At 46.7% G+C, this 17,597-nt stretch overlaps 1 protein-coding gene across 9 annotated transcripts in view; it reads left to right on the top strand.

The window, feature by feature from the left end:
- Window positions 1-17,597, top strand: part of LOC127911283 (protein jagged-1b-like) — a 251,790-nt gene that overhangs the window by 104,390 nt on the left and 129,803 nt on the right. For all 9 annotated transcript variants that reach the window (XR_008077703.1, XR_008077707.1, XR_008077702.1 and 6 more), the window contains exons 8-11: window positions 1,967-2,080; window positions 2,277-2,390; window positions 3,857-3,970; window positions 7,322-7,368. Coding sequence is in view for 2 of the 9 variants with exons in the window: in XM_052477450.1 (XP_052333410.1) it covers window positions 1,967-2,080; window positions 2,277-2,390; window positions 3,857-3,970; window positions 7,322-7,368 (389 nt within the window). In the remaining 7 variants the exon portion in view is untranslated. The remainder of the gene's footprint in view (window positions 1-1,966; window positions 2,081-2,276; window positions 2,391-3,856; window positions 3,971-7,321; window positions 7,369-17,597) is intronic.

The raw sequence follows: 17,597 nt of genomic DNA, 5'->3' as shown, positions 1-17,597 counted from the left end.
CCAGGTCCTCTCTGCTCCCAGGTCCTCTCTGCTCCCCAGGTCCTCTCTGCTCCCAGGTCCTCTCTGCTCCCAGGTCCTCTCTGTTCCCAGGTCCTCTCTGTTCCCAGGTCCTCTCTGTTCCCAGGTCCTCTCTGTTCCCAGGTCCTCTCCTCTCCCAGGTCCTCTCTGTTCCCAGGTCCTCTCTGTTCCCAGGTCCTCTCTGTTCCCAAGTCCTCTCTGCTCCCAGGTCCTCTCTGCTCCCAGGTCCTCTCTGTTCCAAGGTCCTCTCTGCTCCCAGGTCCTCTCTGCTCCCAGGTCCTCTCTGCTCCCAGGTCCTCTCTGCTCCCAGGTCCTCTCTGTTCCCAGGTCCTCTCTGTTCCAAGGTCCTCTCTGCTCCCAGGTCCTCTCTGCTCCCAGGTCCTCTCTGCTCCCAGGTCCTCTCTGCTCCCAGGTCCTCTCTGCTCCCAGGTCCTCTCTGTTCCCAGGTCCTCTCTGTTCCCAGGTCCTCTCTGTTCCCAGGTCCTCTCTGTTCCCAGGTCCTCTTCTCTCCCAGGTCCTCTTCTCTCCCAGGTCCTCTCTGTTCCCAGGTCATCTCTGCTCCCAGGTCCTCTCTGCTCCCAGGTCCTCTCTGCTCCCAGGTCCTCTCTGCTCCCAGGTCCTCTCTGCTCCCTGGTCCTCTCTGCTCCCAGGTCCTCTCTGTTCCCAGGTCCTCTCTCCTCCCAGGTCCTCTCTCCTCCCAGGTCCTCTCTGTTCCCAGGTCCTCTCTCCTCCCAGGTCCTCTCTGTTCCCAGGTCCTCTCTGCTCCCAGGTCCTCTCTGCTCCCAGGTCCTCTCTGCTCCCAGGTCCTCTCTGCTCCCAGGTCCTCTCTGCTCCCAGGTCCTCTCTGCTCCCAGGTCCTCTCTGTTCCCAGGTCCTCTCTCCTCCCAGGTCCTCTCCTCTCCCAGGTCCTCTCTGTTCCCAGGTCCTCTCTCCTCCCAGGTCCTCTCCTCTCCCAGGTCCTCTCTGTTCCCAGGTCCTCTCCTCTCCCAGGTCCTCTCTGTTCCCAGGTCCTCTCTGTTCCCAGGTCCTCTCTGCTCCCAGGTCCTCTCTGCTCCCAGGTTCTCTCCTCTCCCAGGTCCTCTCTGTTCCCAGGTCCTCTCTGTTCCCAGGTCCTCTCTCCTCCCAGGTCCTCTCCTCTCCCATGTCCTCTCTGTTCCCAGGTCCTCTCCTCTCCCAGGTCCTCTCTCCTCCCAGGTCCTCTCCTCTCCCAGGTCCTCTCTGTTCCCAGGTCCTCTCCTCTCCCAGGTCCTCTCTGCTCCCAGGTCCTCTCTTCTCCCAGGTTCTCTCCTCTCCCAGGTCCTCTCTGTTCCCAGGTCCTCTCTGTTCCCAGGTCCTCTCTGTTCCCAGGTCCTCTCCTCTCCCAGGTCCTCTCTGTTCCCAGGTCCTCTCCTCTCCCAGGTCCTCTCTGTTCCCAGGTCCTCTCCTCTCCCAGGTCCTCTCTGTTCCCAGGTCCTCTCTGTTCCCAGGTCCTCTCTGCTCCCAGGTCCTCTCTGCTCCCAGGTTCTCTCCTCTCCCAGGTCCTCTCTGTTCCCAGGTCCTCTCTGTTCCCAGGTCCTCTCTGTTCCCAGGTCCTCTCTCCTCCCAGGTCCTCTCCTCTCCCAGGTCCTCTCCTCTCCCATGTCCTCTCTGTTCCCAGGTCCTCTCCTCTCCCAGGTCCTCTCTCCTCCCAGGTCCTCTCTCCTCCCAGGTCCTCTCCTCTCCCAGGTCCTCTCTGCTCCCAGGTTCTCTCCTCTCCCAGGTTCTCTCCTCTCCCAGGTCCTCTCTGTTCCCAGGTCCTCTCTGTTCCCAGGTCCTCTCCTCTCCCAGGTCCTCTCTGTTCCCAGGTCCTCTCTCCTCCCAGGTACTCTCTGTTCCCAGGTCCTCTCTGCTCCCAGGTCCTCTCTGCTCTCATTGGCCAGTCACTCTCTCCCAGCATGTGTCTTTAACCCTGTGTGTCTTCCCCCCACAGCAGAGCATGCGTGTCTCTCCAACCCCTGCTCTAATGGAGGGAACTGTGTCGAGACCAGTCAGGGTTATGGGTGTGTATGTGGAGCGGGTTGGAGCGGACCCTCCTGTAGCATCAGTAAGTCTGTACACACACACGCACACACACACACACACACACACACACACACACACACACACACACACACACACACACACACACACACACACACACACACACACACACACACACACACACACACACACACACACACACACACACACACACACACACACACACACACACACGTTAATGTATCTTTCCTGTCTGCTAGATGTTGATGAGTGCTCTCCTAACCCCTGTAACCACGGTGGGACCTGTCAGGATCTGGTTCATGCTTATAAGTGTCACTGTCCTCCTCAGTGGACCGGCAAGACCTGTCGCATAGGTGAGATACACACATTCTCTCTCCCTCTGTCTGTGTCTCCCTCTGTCTCTCTCTCTCCCTCTGTCTCTCTCTCCCTCTGTCTGTGTCTCCCTCTGTCTCTCTCTCTCCCTCTGTCTCTCTCTCCCTCTGTCTCTCCCTCTGTCTGTCTCTCCCTCTGTCTGTCTCTCCCTCTGTCTCTCCCTCTGTCTGTCTCTCCCTCTGTCTCTCCCTCTGTCTGTCTCTCCCTCTGTGTCTCCCTCTGTCTCTCTCTCTCCCTCTGTCTGTCTCTCCCTCTGTCTCTCCCTCTGTCTCTCTCTCTCCCTCTGTCTCTCTCTCCCTCTGTCTGTGTCTCCCTCTGTCTCTCCCTCTGTCTCTCTCTCTCCCTCTGTCTCTCTCTCTCCCTCTGTCTGTGTCTCCCTCTGTCTCTCCCTCTGTCTCTCTCTCTCCCTCTGTCTCTCTCTCTCCCTCTGTCTGTGTCTCCCTCTGTCTCTCCCTCTGTCTCTCTCTCTCCCTCTGTCTGTCTCTGTCTCTCCCCCTCTCTCTCTCTCTCCCTCAGTCTCCCTCTGTCTCCCTCTGTCTCTCTCTCCCTCTGTCTCTCTCTCCCTTTGTCTCTCTCTCCCTCTGTCTCTCTCTCTCTCTCTCCTCTGTCTCTCTCTCCCTCTCTCTCTCTCTCCCTCTGTCTCCCTCTGTCTCTCTCTCCCTCTGTCTCTCTCTCCCTCTGTCTCTCTCTCTCTCTCTCTCTCTCTCTCTCTCTCTCTCTCTCTCTCTCTCTCTCTCTCTCTCTCTCTCTCTCTCTCTCTCTCTCTCTCTCTCTCTCTCTCTCTCTCTCTCTCCCTCTCTCCCTCTCCCTCAGTCTCTCGCTCTCTCCCTCTCTCCCTCTCCCTCAGTCTCCCTCTCTCTCCCTCTGTCTCCCTCTGTCTCTCTCTCCCTCTGTCTCTGTCTCTCTCTCCCTCTGTCTCTCTCTCCCTCTGTCTCTCTCTCCCTCTGTGTCTCTCTCTCCCTCTGTCTCTCTCTCCCTCTCTCTCCCTCTCTCTCCCTCTCTCTCTCTCTCTCTCTCTCTCTCTCTCTCTCTCTCTCTCTCTCTCTCTCTCTCTCTCTCTCTCTCTCCCTCTCTCTCCCTCTGTCTCCCTCTCTCTCCCTCTGTCTCCCTCTCTCTCCCTCTGTCTCCCTCTGTCTCTCTCTCCCTCTGTCTCTCTCTCCCTCTGTCTCTCTCTCCCTCTGTCTCTCTCTCCCTCTGTCTCTCTCTCTCCCTCTGTCTCTCTCTCTCCCTCTGTCTCTCTCTCCCTCTCTCCCTCTCTCTCTTCTCTTCTCTCTACTCCTCTACAACCTCGTTTTCTCAGGATCTCTGGATTTCTCTATTGCCTTCATTCACTGTGTCTTTGACTTTAACATAGTACTTTATGAACATTGAGTGTAGGAAGTGGACTCATAATGATTATCTGTCTTCACACTAACCATGCTGTGTTATTAATCCGCCTCCTCTCCAGATGCCAACGAATGCGACAGCAAGCCCTGTGTCAACGCCAACTCCTGCCGCAACCTGATTGGTGGATACTTCTGCGAGTGTGACGCTGGTTGGACGGGGCTGAACTGTGACATCAGTGAGTAGAACTGAGACTGTTCTGTTTAGCTGCAGCTCTGTAGCTCTAGAACACCTGTCTCTGTAGCTCTAGAACACCTGTCTCTGTAGCTCTAGAACACCTGTCTCTGTAGCTCTAGAACACCTGTCTCTGTAGCTCTAGAACACCTGTCTCTGTAGCTCTAGAACACCTGCCTTTGGGGATCTATAACACCTGTCTCTGTAGCTCTAGAACACCTGTCTCTGTAGCTCTAGAACACCTGCCTCTGTAGCTCTAGAACACCTGTCTCTGTAGCTCTAGAACACCTGCCTCTGTAGCTCTAGAACACCTGTCTCTGTAGCTCTAGAACACCTGTCTCTGTAGCTCTAGAACACCTGCCTTTGGGATCTATAACACCTGTCTCTGTAGCTCTAGAACACCTGTCTCTGTAGCTCTAGAACACCTGCCTCTGTAGCTCTAGAACACCTGTCTCTGTAGCTCTAGAACACCTGCCTCTGTAGCTCTAGAACACCTGTCTCTGTAGCTCTAGAACACCTGTCTCTGTAGCTCTAGAACACCTGTCTCTGTAGCTCTAGAACACCTGTCTCTGTAGCTCTAGAACACCTGCCTCTGTAGCTCTAGAACACCTGCCTCTGTAGCTCTAGAACACCTGCCTCTGGGGATCTATAACACCTGTCTCTGTAGCTCTAGAACACCTGTCTCTGTAGCTCTAGAACACCTGTCTCTGTAGCTCTAGAACACCTGTCTCTGTAGCTCTAGAACACCTGTCTCTGTAGCTCTAGAACACCTGTCTCTGTAGCTCTAGAACACCTGTGTCTGTAGCTCTAGAACACCTGTCTCTGTAGCTCTAGAACACCTGTCTCTGTAGCTCTAGAACACCTGTCTCTGTAGCTCTAGAACACCTGCCTCTGTAGCTCTAGAACACCTGCCTCTGTAGCTCTAGAACACCTGCCTCTGGGGATCTAGAACACCTGTCTCTGTAGCTCTAGAACACCTGTCTCTGTAGCTCTAGAACACCTGTGTCTGTAGCTCTAGAACACCTGTCTCTGTAGCTCTAGAACACCTGTCTCTGTTGCTCTAGAACACCTGCCTCTGTAGCTCTAGAACACCTGCCTCTGGGGATCTATAACACCTGTCTCTGTAGCTCTAGAACACCTGTCTCTGTAGCTCTAGAACACCTGTCTCTGGGGCTCTAGGGCACTACATAAGGACTAGGATTCACAGGGTAGTAGGGCACTACATAAGGACTAGGATTCACAAGGTGGTAGGACACTACATAAGGACTAGGATTCACAGGGTGGTAGGACACTACATAAGGACTAGGATTCACAGGGTGATAGGACACTACATAAGGACTATGATTCACAGGGTATTAGGACACTACATAAGGACTAGGATTCACAGGGTGGTAGGACACTACATAAGGACTAGGATTCACAGGGTAGTAGGGCACTACATAAGGACTAGGATTCACAGGGTGGTAGGGCACTACATAAGGACTAGGATTCACAGGGTCGTAGGGCACTACATAAGGACTAGGATTCACAGGGTAGTAGGGCACTACATAAGGACTAGGATTCACAGGGTTGTAGGGCACTACATAAGGACTAGGATTCACAGGGTCGTAGGGCACTACATAAGGACTAGGATTCACAGGGTGGTAGGGCACTACATAAGGACTAGGATTCACAGGGTATTAGGACACTACATAAGGACTAGGATTCACAGGGTGGTAGGGCACTACATAAGGACTAGGATTCACAGGGTGGTAGGACACTACATAAGGACTAGGATTCACAGGGTGGTAGGGCACTACATAATGACTAGGATTCACAGGGTAGTAGGGCACTACATAAGGACTAGGATTCACAGGGTATTAGGACACTACATAAGGACTAGGATTCACAGGGTGGTAGGGCACTACATAAGGACTAGGATTCACAGGGTGGTCGGACACTACATAAGGACTAGGATTCACAGGGTGGTAGGGCACTACATAAGGACTAGGATTCACAGGGTAGTAGGACACTACATAAGGACTAGGATTCACAGGGTGGTAGGGCACTACATAAGGACTAGGATTCACAGGGTAGTAGGGGGACTAGGATTAGGGGGCACTACATAAGGACTAGGATTCACAGGGTGGTAGGGCACTACATAAGGACTAGGATTCACAGGGTCACAGTAGGGCACTACATAAGGACTAGGATTCACAGGGTAGGATTAGGACACTACATAAGGACTAGGATTCACAGGGTGGTAGGGCACTACATAATGACTAGGATTCACAGGGTAGTAGGGCACTACATAAGGACTAGGATTCACAGGGTATTAGGACACTACATAAGGACTAGGATTCACAGGTGGTAGGGCACTACATAAGGACTAGGATTCACAGGGTATTAGGACACTACATAAGGACTAGGATTCACAGGGTGGTCGGGCACTACATAAGGACTAGGATTCACAGGGTGGTAGGACACTACATAAGGACTAGGATTCACAGGGTGATAGGACACTACATAAGGACTAGGATTCACAGGGTGGTAGGGCACTACATAAGGACTAGGATTCACAGGGTAGTAGGGCACTACATAAGGACTAGGATTCACAGGGTAGTAGGGCACTACATAAGGACTAGGATTCACAGGGTATTAGGACACTACATAAGGACTAGGATTCACAGGGTGGTAGGGAACTACATAAGGACTAGGATTCACAGGGTGGTAGGACACTACATAAGGACTAGGGTAGGGTAAGTAAGGGTAAGTAATCCTTCTCACCCCCCACAAAAAAGATTTAGATGCAAGTGGCTGTTCCACTGGATGTCATAAGGTGTATGCACCAATTTGTAAGTCGCTCTGGATAAGAGCGTCTGCTAAATGACTTAAATGTAAATGTAAATGATTCACAGGGTATTAGGACACTCCATAAGGACTAGGATTCACAGGGTAGTAGGGCACTACATAAGGAATGGGATGATTCCTTTAAGGGGGGTGGCACTTTATTTTACGGAGGGTGAACAATTCATTACTACATTATCACAGACAGAGTTGATTATCTTGTTTAATACGTGCTAGTAGATAACAGCTGATACATCATCTTTGGTTTCCTGTGTATCTTCATTATACATGCTAGTAGATAACAGCTGATACATCATCTTTAGTTTCCTGTGTATCTTCATTATACATGCTAGTAGATAACAGCTGATACATCATCTTTAGTTTCCTGTGTATCTTGATTATCTTGTTTAATACGTGCTAGTAGATAACATCTGATACGTCATCTTTGTTTTCCTGTGTATCTTGATTATCTTGTTTAATACATGCTAGTAGATAACATCTGATACGTCATCTTTGTTTTCCTGTGTAGATCTCAACGACAGTAAAGACCAGTGCCACCACGGAGGAACCTGCATGGTATGTTGTCTCTCCCTCTCTGCATCTCTAGCTCTCTCTACAATTCATTTCAATTCAAGGGGCTTTATTGTCATGGGAAACATGTGTTAACATTGCCAAAGCAAGTGAACTAGATAATATACAAAAGTGAAATAATCAATAAAAATGAACATTAAACATTACAAAATAAATCACTTAAAATGGGTTGTATTAACAATGGTGTTTGTTCTTCAAATCACTGGTTCTTCACTGGTTCTTCACTGGTTCACTGGTTCTTCACTGGTTCTTCAATGGTGTTTGGTTCTTCACTGGTTCTTCACTGGTTCACTGGTTCTTCACTTTCTCGTGGCAACAGGTCACAAATCTTGCTGCTGTGACGTCACACCGTGGAATATCACCCAGTAGATATGTCAGTTTATCAAAATTGGATTTGTTTTCGAATTCTTTGTGGATCTGTCTAATCTGAGGGAAATATGTATCTCTAATATGGTCATACATTGGGCAGGAGGTTAGGAAGTGCATCTCAGTTCCCACCTCATTTTGTGGACAGTGTGCACATAGCCTGTCTTCTCTTGAGAGCCATGTCTGCCTACGGCGGCCTTTCTCAATAGCAAGGTTATGCTCACTGAGTCTGTACATAGTCAAAGCTTTCCTTAAGTTTGGGTCAGTCACAGTGGTCAGGTATTCTCCCACTGTGTCCTCTCTGTTTAGGGCCAAATAACATTCTAGTTTGCTCTGTTTTTGTTAATTCTTTCCAATGTGTCAAGTAATTATCTTTTTGTTTTCTCATGATTTGGTTGGGTCTAATTGTGTTGCTGTCCTGGGGCTCTGTGGGGTGTGTTTGTGTTTGTGAACAGAGCCCCAGGACCAGCTTGCTTTAGGGACTCTTCTCCAGGTTCATCTCTCTGTAGGTGATGGCTCTGTGGGGTGTGTTTGTGAACAGAGCCCCAGGACCACTTGTTTATGTTTGGTTTGTCTTTTTGTCCTAGTTTCTTTTCCTTCCACAAACTAATTTACAGCTTTAAAATAAATATCAAACTGTTGTAAAGCATTTCTTCTGTGGAAGCTGAACACCCTGTTGGGTTGTAAAGTTGTTCTGGAATTCCTCAATAAAATGAAATATAAGGAATGGAGGCAGAGGGTTGGAGAGGGGAGGGAGGGAGAGGGTTGGAGAGGGGAGGGAGGGAGGGAGGAGAGGGTTGGAGAGGGTTGGAGAGGGGAGGGAGGAGAAGGGTTGGAAGGGGAGGGAGGGAGGGAGGGAGGAGAGGTTTGGAGAGGGGAGGGAGGGAGAGAGGGTTGGAGAGGGGAGGGAGGGAAGGGTTGGAGAGGGGAGGGAGGGAGAGGGTTGGAGAGGGGAGGGAGGGAGAGGGTTGGAGGAGGGAGGGAGGAGGGAGGGGTTGGAGGGGAGGAGGGAGAGGGTTGGAGAGGGGAGGGAGGGAGAGGGGAGGGAGAGGGGAGGTTGGAGAGGAGGGAGGGAGGAGAGGGGAGGGAGGGGAGGCACGCAGGCGAAGGAGAGGGGGGAGGGGTTGGAGAGGGGAGGGTTGGAGAGGGTTGGGGGAGGGGAGAAGGGAGGGGAGAGGGAGGGAGGGAGGGAGGGAGGGAGGGAGGGAGGGAGAGGGTTGGAGAGGGGAGGGAGGGAGAGGGGAGGGAGGAGGGAGGAGAGGCACGCAGGGCGAAGAGAGGGAGGGGAAGGGGTTGGAGAGGGGAGGGAGGGAGAGGGGAGGGAGGGAGAGGGTTGGAGGAGGGGAGGGAGGGAGAGGCACGCAGGGCGAAGAGGGGAGGGGGAGGGTTGGAGAGGGGAGGGAGAGGCACGCAGGGCAAGAGAGGGAGGGGGAGGGTTGGAGAGGGGAGGGAGGGAGAAGGGGTTGGAGAGGGGAGGGTTGGAGAGGGAGGGAGAGGCACATGGGCGAAGTGGAGGGGGAGGGTTGGAGAGGGGAGGGAGGGAAGGCACGCAGGTCGAAGAGATGGAGGGGAGGGTTGGAGAGGGGAGGGAGGGAGTCCCGGCCGCATTGTCGAAGAGATGGAGGGAGGGTTGGAGAGGGGGAGGGAGGAGAGGCACGCATTGTTGAGAGAGGAGGGGGGAGGGTTGAGAGGGGAGGGAGGGAGATTGTCACGCAGGTCGAAGAGATGGAGGGGAGGGTTGGAGAGGAGGAGGGAGAGGCACACAGGGGCGAAGAGAGGGAGGGAGGGTTGGAGAGGGGAGGGAGGAGACGGTTGGAGATGGGAGGGAGGGAGAGGGTTGGAGAGGGGGAGGGAGGGGAGAGGGGAGGGAGGGATTCTCTTGGGAGGTTCTGAGGGAGGGAGAGGGTTGAGAGGGGAGGGAGGAAGAGGGTTGGAGAGGGGAGGGAGAGGCACGCAGGGCTTGTCAGGGAGGGGAGGGTTGGAGAGGGGAGGGAGGAGAGGGTTGGAGAGGGAGGGAGAGGCACGCAGGGCTAGAGAGGAGGGGAGGGTTGGAGAGGGGATTGGGGAGGGAGGGAGGGCGTTGGGGAGGGAGGGTCAGGGTTGGAGAGGGGGATTGGAGGGAAGGGTTGGAGAGGGGAGGGAGGGAGGTTTGGAGAGGGGAGGGAGGGAGTCGTTGGGGGGAGGAGGGAGAGGGTTGGATTGTCTTGTCAGGGTTGGAGAGGGGAGGGAGGTTATTGTCACGCAGGGCGATTGAGAGGAGGGTTGGAGAGGGGAGGGAGGGAGAGGGTTGGAGGAGGAGGTCATAGGGAGGTTTGGAGAGGGGGAGGGAGGGATAGGCTGCCGCATTGGGCGAAGAGTCTATGGAGGGGAGGGTTGAGAGGGGAGGGAGGGAGAGGCACGCAGGGCGAAGAGAGGGATTGGGTTGGAGAGGGAGTCTTCTAGAGGGTTGGAGAGGGGAGGAGGGGGAGGCACGCAGGGTGAAGAGAGGTCTTGGGAGGGTTGGAGATTCTCTTGGGAGGCACGCAGGGCGTTATTGAGAGGGAGGGAGTCATTGGGTTCAGTGGGCTTGGTAACCAAGGAAGGGGGAGAGGGAATAAGAGGTAGAAGGGTATAGACATTGAGGGAGGGAGAGAGAACTCCATGACCACAGTAGATTCAATTACCGTAAACATTATTGTGTTGAGTGTGAGCCAATGTGTTGATATGATTTTGAAGGATCTGTGATTCTGTTCCTCAAACTGTTATTGTCCCGTCTTCTCTATTGTCTTGTCATAGTCCCGTCTTCTCTATTCTCTTGTTATTGTTCTGTCTTCTCTATTGTCTTGTCATTGTTCTGTCTTCTCTATTGTCTTGTTATTGTCCCGTCTTCTCTATTGTCTTGTCATTGTTCTGTCTTCTCTATTGTCTTGTCATTGTCCGTCTTCTCTATTGTCTTGTTATTGTCCCGTCTTCTCTATTCTCTTGTTATTGTTCTGTCTTCTCTATTGTCTTGTCATTGTTCTGTCTTCTCTATTGTCTTGTCATAGTCCCGTCTTCTCTATTGTCTTGTTATTGTCCCGTCTTCTCTATTCTCTTGTTATTGTCCCGTCTTCTCTATTCTCTTGTTATTGTCCCGTCTTCTCTATTGTCTTGTCATAGTCCCGTCTTCTCTATTCTCTTGTCATAGTCCCGTCTTCTCTATTCTCTTGTCATTGTCCGTCTTCTCTATTCTCTTGTCATAGTCCCGTCTTCTCTATTCTCTTGTCATTGTCCCGTCTTCTCTATTCTCTTGTCATAGTCCCGTCTTCTCTATTGTCTTGTTATTGTCCCGTCTTCTCTATTCTCTTGTTATTGTCCGTCTTCTCTATTGTCTTGTCATAGTCCCGTCTTCTCTATTCTCTTGTTATTGTCCCGTCTTCTCTATTGTCTTGTCATAGTCCCGTCTTCTCTATTGTCTTGTTATTGTCCCGTCTTCTCTATTGTCTTGTCATAGTCCCGTCTTCTCTATTCTCTTGTCATTGTTCTGTCTTCTCTATTGTCTTGTCATAGTCCCGTCTTCTCTATTCTCTTGTTATTGTCCCGTCTTCTCTATTGTCTTGTCATTGTCCCGTCTTCTCTATTCTCTTGTTATTGTCCCGTCTTCTCTATTGTCTTGTCATTGTCCCGTCTTCTCTATTCTCTTGTTATTGTCCCGTCTTCTCTATTGTCTTGTCATAGTCCCGTCTTCTCTATTCTCTTGTCATTGTTCTGTCTTCTCTATTGTCTTGTCATAGTCCCGTCTTCTCTATTGTCTTCTCATTGTCCCATCTTCTCTATTCTCTTGTCATTGTTCTGTCTTCTCTATTGTCTTGTTATTGTCCCGTCTTCTCTATTCTCTTGTCATTGTTCTGTCTTCTCTATTGTCTTGTCATAGTCCGTCTTCTCTATTGTCTTCTCATTGTCCCATCTTCTCTATTCTCTTGTCATTGTTCTGTCTTCTATTCTATTGTCTTCTCATTGTCCCATCTTCTCTATTCTCTTGTCATTGTTCTGTCTTCTCTATTGTCTTGTTATTGTCCCGTCTTCTCTATTCTCTTGTCATTGTTCTGTCTTCTCTATTGTCTTGTCATAGTCCCGTCTTCTCTATTGTCTTCTCATTGTCCCATCTTCTCTATTCTCTTGTCATTGTTCTGTCTTCTCTATTGTCTTGTCAATGTCCTGTCTTCTCTATTGTCTTGTCATTGTCCCGTCTTCTCTATTCTCTTGTCATTGTCCCGTCTTCTCTATTGTCTTGTTATTGTTCTGTCTTCTCTATTCTCTTGTCATTGTTCTGTCTTCTCTATTGTCTTGTTATTGTCCTGTCTTCTCTATTGTCTTGTTATTGTCCCGTCTTCTCTATTGTCTTGTTATTGTGTCTGTCTTCTCTATTGTCTTGTTATTGTTCTGTCTTCTCTATTCTCTTGTCATTGTTCTGTCTTCTCTATTGTCTTGTTATAGTCCCGTCTTCTCTATTCTCTTGTTATTGTTCTGTCTTCTCTATTCTCTTGTCATAGTCCCGTCTTCTCTATTGTCTTGTCATTGTCCCATCTTCTCTATTGTCTTGTCATTGTTCTGTCTTCTCTATTGTCTTGTTATTGTCCCGTCTTCTCTATTGTCTTGTTATTGTTCTGTCTTCTCTATTCTCTTGTCATTGTTCTGTCTTCTCTATTGTCTTGTTATTGTCCGTCTTCTCTATTGTCTTGTTATTGTTCTGTCTTCTCTATTCTCTTGTCATTGTCCGTCTTCTCTATTGTCTTGTCATTGTCCCGTCTTCTCTATTGTCTTGTCATAGTCCGTCTTCTCTATTGTCTTGTTATTGTCCTGTCTTCTCTATTCTCTTGTCATTGTCCCGTCTTCTCTATTGTCTTGTTATTGTCCGTCTTCTCTATTGTCTTGTCATAGTCCCATCTTCTCTATTGTCTTGTTATTGTCCCGTCTTCTCTATTCTCTTGTCATTGTTCTGTCTTCTCTATTGTCTTGTCATTGTTCTGTCTTCTCTATTGTCTTGTCATTGTTCTGTCTTCTCTATTGTCTTGTCATAGTCCCGTCTTCTCTATTGTCTTGTTATTGTTCTGTCTTCTCTATTCTCTTGTCATTGTCTTCCTGTCTTCTCTATTGTCTTGTCATTGTCCCGTCTTCTCTATTGTCTTGTCATTGTCCGTCTTCTCTATTCTCTTGTCATTGTTCTGTCTTCTCTATTGTCTTGTCATAGTCCCGTCTTCTCTATTGTCTTGTTATTGTCCCGTCTTCTCTATTCTCTTGTTATAGTCTTGTCCGTCTTTCTCTATTGTCTTGTTATTGTCCCGTGTTCTCTATTGTCTTGTCATTGTCCCGTCTATTCTCTATTGTCTTTCATTGTCATTGTTCCGTCTTCTCTATTCTCTTGTCATTGTTCTGTCTTCTCTATTGTCTTGTTATTGTCCCGTCTTCTATTCTCTTTTCATTGTTCTGTCTTCTCTATTGTCTTGTCATTGTTCTGTCTTCTCTATTGTCTTGTCATTGTTCTGTCTTCTCTATTCTCTTGTCATTGTTCTGTCTTCTCTATTGTCTTGTCATTGTCCCGTCTTCTCTATTCTCTTGTCATTGTTCTGTCTTCTCTATTGTCTTGTCATTGTTCTGTCTTCTCTATTGTCTTGTCATTGTTCTGTCTTCTCTATTCTCTTGTCATTGTTCTGTCTTCTCTATTGTCTTGTTATTGTTCTGTCTTCTCTATTGTCTTGTCATTGTTCTGTCTTCTCTATTGTCTTGTTATTGTCCCGTCTTCTCTATTCTCTTGTTATTGTTCTGTCTTCTCTATTGTCTTGTTATTGTCCCGTCTTCTCTATTCTCTTATGGGTATCTCCTGTGTCTAACAGTAGTCATGCTGGACCCACCCTGTGTGAGTAGTAGTCCTTATGTAACATGACCTATAGGATCCTCTGGGGCTGTTCGTGAGCCTAAAGGGTCCCCCTAAACCTCAAGTTTAAAGGAGTTGTTCATCCTATACTGCTTTAGTTGAACCCTTTACTGTTCTCTAATGGACCCTTTATGGTTCTCCAATCAACCCTTTATCGTTGTCTCTAATGAACCCTTTATGGTTCTCTCTAATGAACCCTTTATGGTTCTCTCTAATGAACCCTTTATGGTTCTCTCTAATGAACCCTTTATGGTTCTCTCTAATGAACCCTTTATGGTTCTGTAATGAACCCTTATGGTTGTCTCTAATGAACCCTTTATGGTTCTCTCTAATTAACCCTTTATGGTTCTCTCTAGTGAACCCTTTATGGTTCTCTAATGAACCCGTTATGGTTCTCTAATGAACCCTTTATGGTTCTCTCTAATGAACCCTTTATAAAGGGTTCATTAGAAGTTATAGTTCTCTAATGAACCCTTTATGGTTTCTAATGAACCCTTTAGTTCTCTAATGAACTCCTTTATGGTTCTCTAATGAACCCTTTATGGTTCTTCTAATGAACCCTTTAAGGTTCTTATAACCCTTTAGGGTTCTTAGAAAATGAACCCATAGTTCTCTAATGAACCCTTTATGGTTCTCTAATGAACCCGTTATAGTTCTCTAGACCCTTTATGGTTCTCTAATGAACCCTTATGGTTCTCTAATGAACCCTTTATAGTTCTCTAATGAACCCTTTATGGTTCTCTAATGAACCCTTTATGTTTCTCTCTAATGAACCCTTTATGTTTCTCTCTAATGAACCCTTTATGGTTCTCTAATGAACTCCTTTATGGTTTCTCTAATGAACCCTTTATGGTTCTCTCTAATGAACCCTTTATAGTTCTCTAATGAACCCTTTATGGTTCTCTAATGAACCCGTTATAGTTCTCTAATGAACCCTTTATGGTTCTCTAATGAAACCTTTATAGTTGTCTCTAATGAACCCGTTATGGTTCTCCAATTAACCCTTTATGGTTCTTAATGGTTCTCTAATGAACCCTTTATGGTTATCTCTAATGAACCCTTTATAGTTGTCTCTAATGAACCCGTTATTGTTCTCTAATGAACCCTTTATGGTTCTCTCTGATGAACAGCTTTATGGTTCTCTAATGAACCCTTTATGGTTCTCTCTAATGAACCCTTTATGGTTCTCTCTAATGAACCCTTTATGGTTCTCTAATGAACCCTTTATGGTTCTCTCTAATGAACCCTTTATAATTGTCTCTAATGAACCCGTTGTGGTTCTCTAATGAACCCTTTATGGTTCTCTCTAATGAACCCTTTATAGTTGTTTCTAATGAACCCTTTATGGTTTCTCTAATGAACCCTTTATATTTGTTTCTAATGAACCCTTTATGGTTCTAATGAACCCGTTGTGGTTCTCTAATGAACCCTTTATGGTTCTCTAATGAACCCCTTTATGGTTCTCTAATGAACCCTTTATGTTTCTCTCTAATGAACCCTTTATTGTTCTCTAATGAACCCTTTATAGTTGTCTCTAATGAACCCTTTATGGTTCTCTAATGAACCCTTTATGGTTCTCTCTAATGAACCCTTTATGTTCTCTAATGAACCCTTTATAATTGTCTCTAATGAACCCTTTATTGTTCTCTAATGAACCCGTTATAGTTCTCTAATGAACCCTTTATGGTTCTCTAATGAACCCTTTATGGTTCTCTCTAATGAACCCTTTATTGTTCTCTAATGAACCCTTTATAGTTGTCTCTAATGAACCCTTTATGGTTCTCTCTAATGAACCCTTTATAGTTCTCTCTAATGAACCCTTTATGGTTCTCTAATGAACCCTTTATGGTTCTCTAATGAACCCTTTATAGTTGTCTCTAATGAACCCTTTATGGTTCTCTAATGAACCCTTTATGGTTCTCTCTAATGAACCATTTATTGTTCTCTAATGAACCCTTTATGGTTCTCTAATGAACGCTTTATGGTTCTCTAATGAACCCTTTATGGTTCTCTCTAATGAACCCTTTATTGTTCTCTAATGAACCCTTTATTGTTCTCTAATTAACCCTTTATGGTTCTCTCTAATGAACCCTTTATGGTTCTCTAATGAACCCTTTATGGTTCTCTCTAATGAACCCTTTATTGTTCTCTAATGAACCCTTTATGGTTCTCTCTAATGAACCCTTTATGGTTCTCTAATGAACCCGTTTGGTTCTCTAATGAACCCTTTATGGTTCTCTCTAATGAACCCTTTATAGTTGTCTCTAATGAACCCTTTATGGTTCTCTAATGAACCCTTCATGGTTCTCTCTAATGAACCCTTTATGGTTCTCTCTAATGAACCATTTATTGTTCTCTAATGAACCCTTTATGGTTCTCTAATGAACGCTTTATGGTTCTCTAATGAACCCTTTATGGTTCTCTCTAATGAACCCTTTATTGTTCTCTAATGAACCCTTTATGGTTCTCTCTAATCAACCCTTTATGGTTCTCTAATGAACCCTTTATGGTTCTCTCTAATGAACCCTTTATTGTTCTCTAATGAACCCTTTATAGTTCTCTAATGAACCCTTTATGGTTCTCTCTGATGAACGCTTTATGGTTCTCTAATGAACCCTTTATGGTTCTCTCTAATGAACCCTTTATGGTTCTCTCTAATGAACCCTTTATGGTGTTCTCTAATGAACCCTTTATGGTTCTCTCTAATGAACCCTTTATGGTTCTCTCTAATGAACCCTTTATGGTTCTCTAATGAACCCTTTATAGTTCTCTAATGAACCCTTTATAGTTGTCTCTAATGAACCCGTTGTGGTTCTCTAATGAACCCTTTATGGTTCTCTCTAATGAACCCTTTATAGTTGTCTCTAATGAACCCTTTATGGTTCTCTCTAATGAACCCTTTATGGTTCTCTAATGAACCCTTTATAGTTCTCTAATGAACCCTTTATAGTTGTCTCTAATGAACCCGTTGTGGTTCTCTAATGAACCCTTTATGGTTCTCTCTAATGAACCCTTTATAGTTGTCTCTAATGAACCCTTTATGGTTCTCTCTAATGAACCCTTTATAGTTCTCTAATGAACCCTTTATAGTTGTCTCTAATGAACCCTTTATGGTTCTCTCTAATGAACCCTTTATAATTGTCTCTAATCAACCCTTTATGGTTCTCTCTAATGAACCCTTTATGGTTCTCTAATGAACCCTTTATAGTTCTCTAATGAACCCTTTATAATTGTCTCTAATCAACCCTTTATGGTTCTCTAATGAACCCTTTATAGTTCTCTAATGAACCCTTTATAATTGTCTCTAATCAACCCTTTATGGTTCTCTCTAATGAACCCTTCATGGTTCTCTAATGAACCCTTTATAGTTCTCTAATGAACCCTTTATAGTTCTCTAATGAACCCTTTATAGTTCTCTAATGAACCCTTTATGGTTCTCTCTAATGAACCCTTTATGGTTCTCTAATGAACCCTTTATGGTTCTCTCTAATGAACCCTTTATGGTTCTCTCTAATGAACCCTTTATAGTTCTCTAATGAACCCTTTATAGTTCTCTAATGAACCCTTTATGGTTCTCTCTAATGAACCATTTATGGTTCTCTAATGAACCCTTTATGGTTCTTATGGTTCTCTAATGCACCCTTTATGGTTCTCTAATGAACTCTTTATGGTTCTCTCTAATGAACCCCCTTTATTGTTCTCTAATGAACCCTTTGTGGTTCTCTCTAATGAACCCTTTATTGTTCTCTAATGAACCCTTTATGGTTCTCTAGTGAACCCTTTATGGTTCTCTCTAATGAACCCTTTATAGTTGTCTCTAATGAACCCTTTATGGTTCTCTAATGAACCCTTTATGGTTCTCTAATGAACCCTTTTATGGTTCTCTCTAATGAACCCTTTATGGTTCTCTAATGAATCCTTTATGGTTCTCTAATGAACCCTTTATGGTTCTCTC

Source organism: Oncorhynchus keta, chromosome 24 (genome assembly GCF_023373465.1).
Source record: "Oncorhynchus keta strain PuntledgeMale-10-30-2019 chromosome 24, Oket_V2, whole genome shotgun sequence".
Lineage (NCBI taxonomy): Eukaryota > Metazoa > Chordata > Actinopteri > Salmoniformes > Salmonidae > Oncorhynchus > Oncorhynchus keta.
The sequence above is the reverse complement of the archived record's forward strand: the minus strand, read 5'-3'. Positions and strand labels throughout refer to the sequence as shown.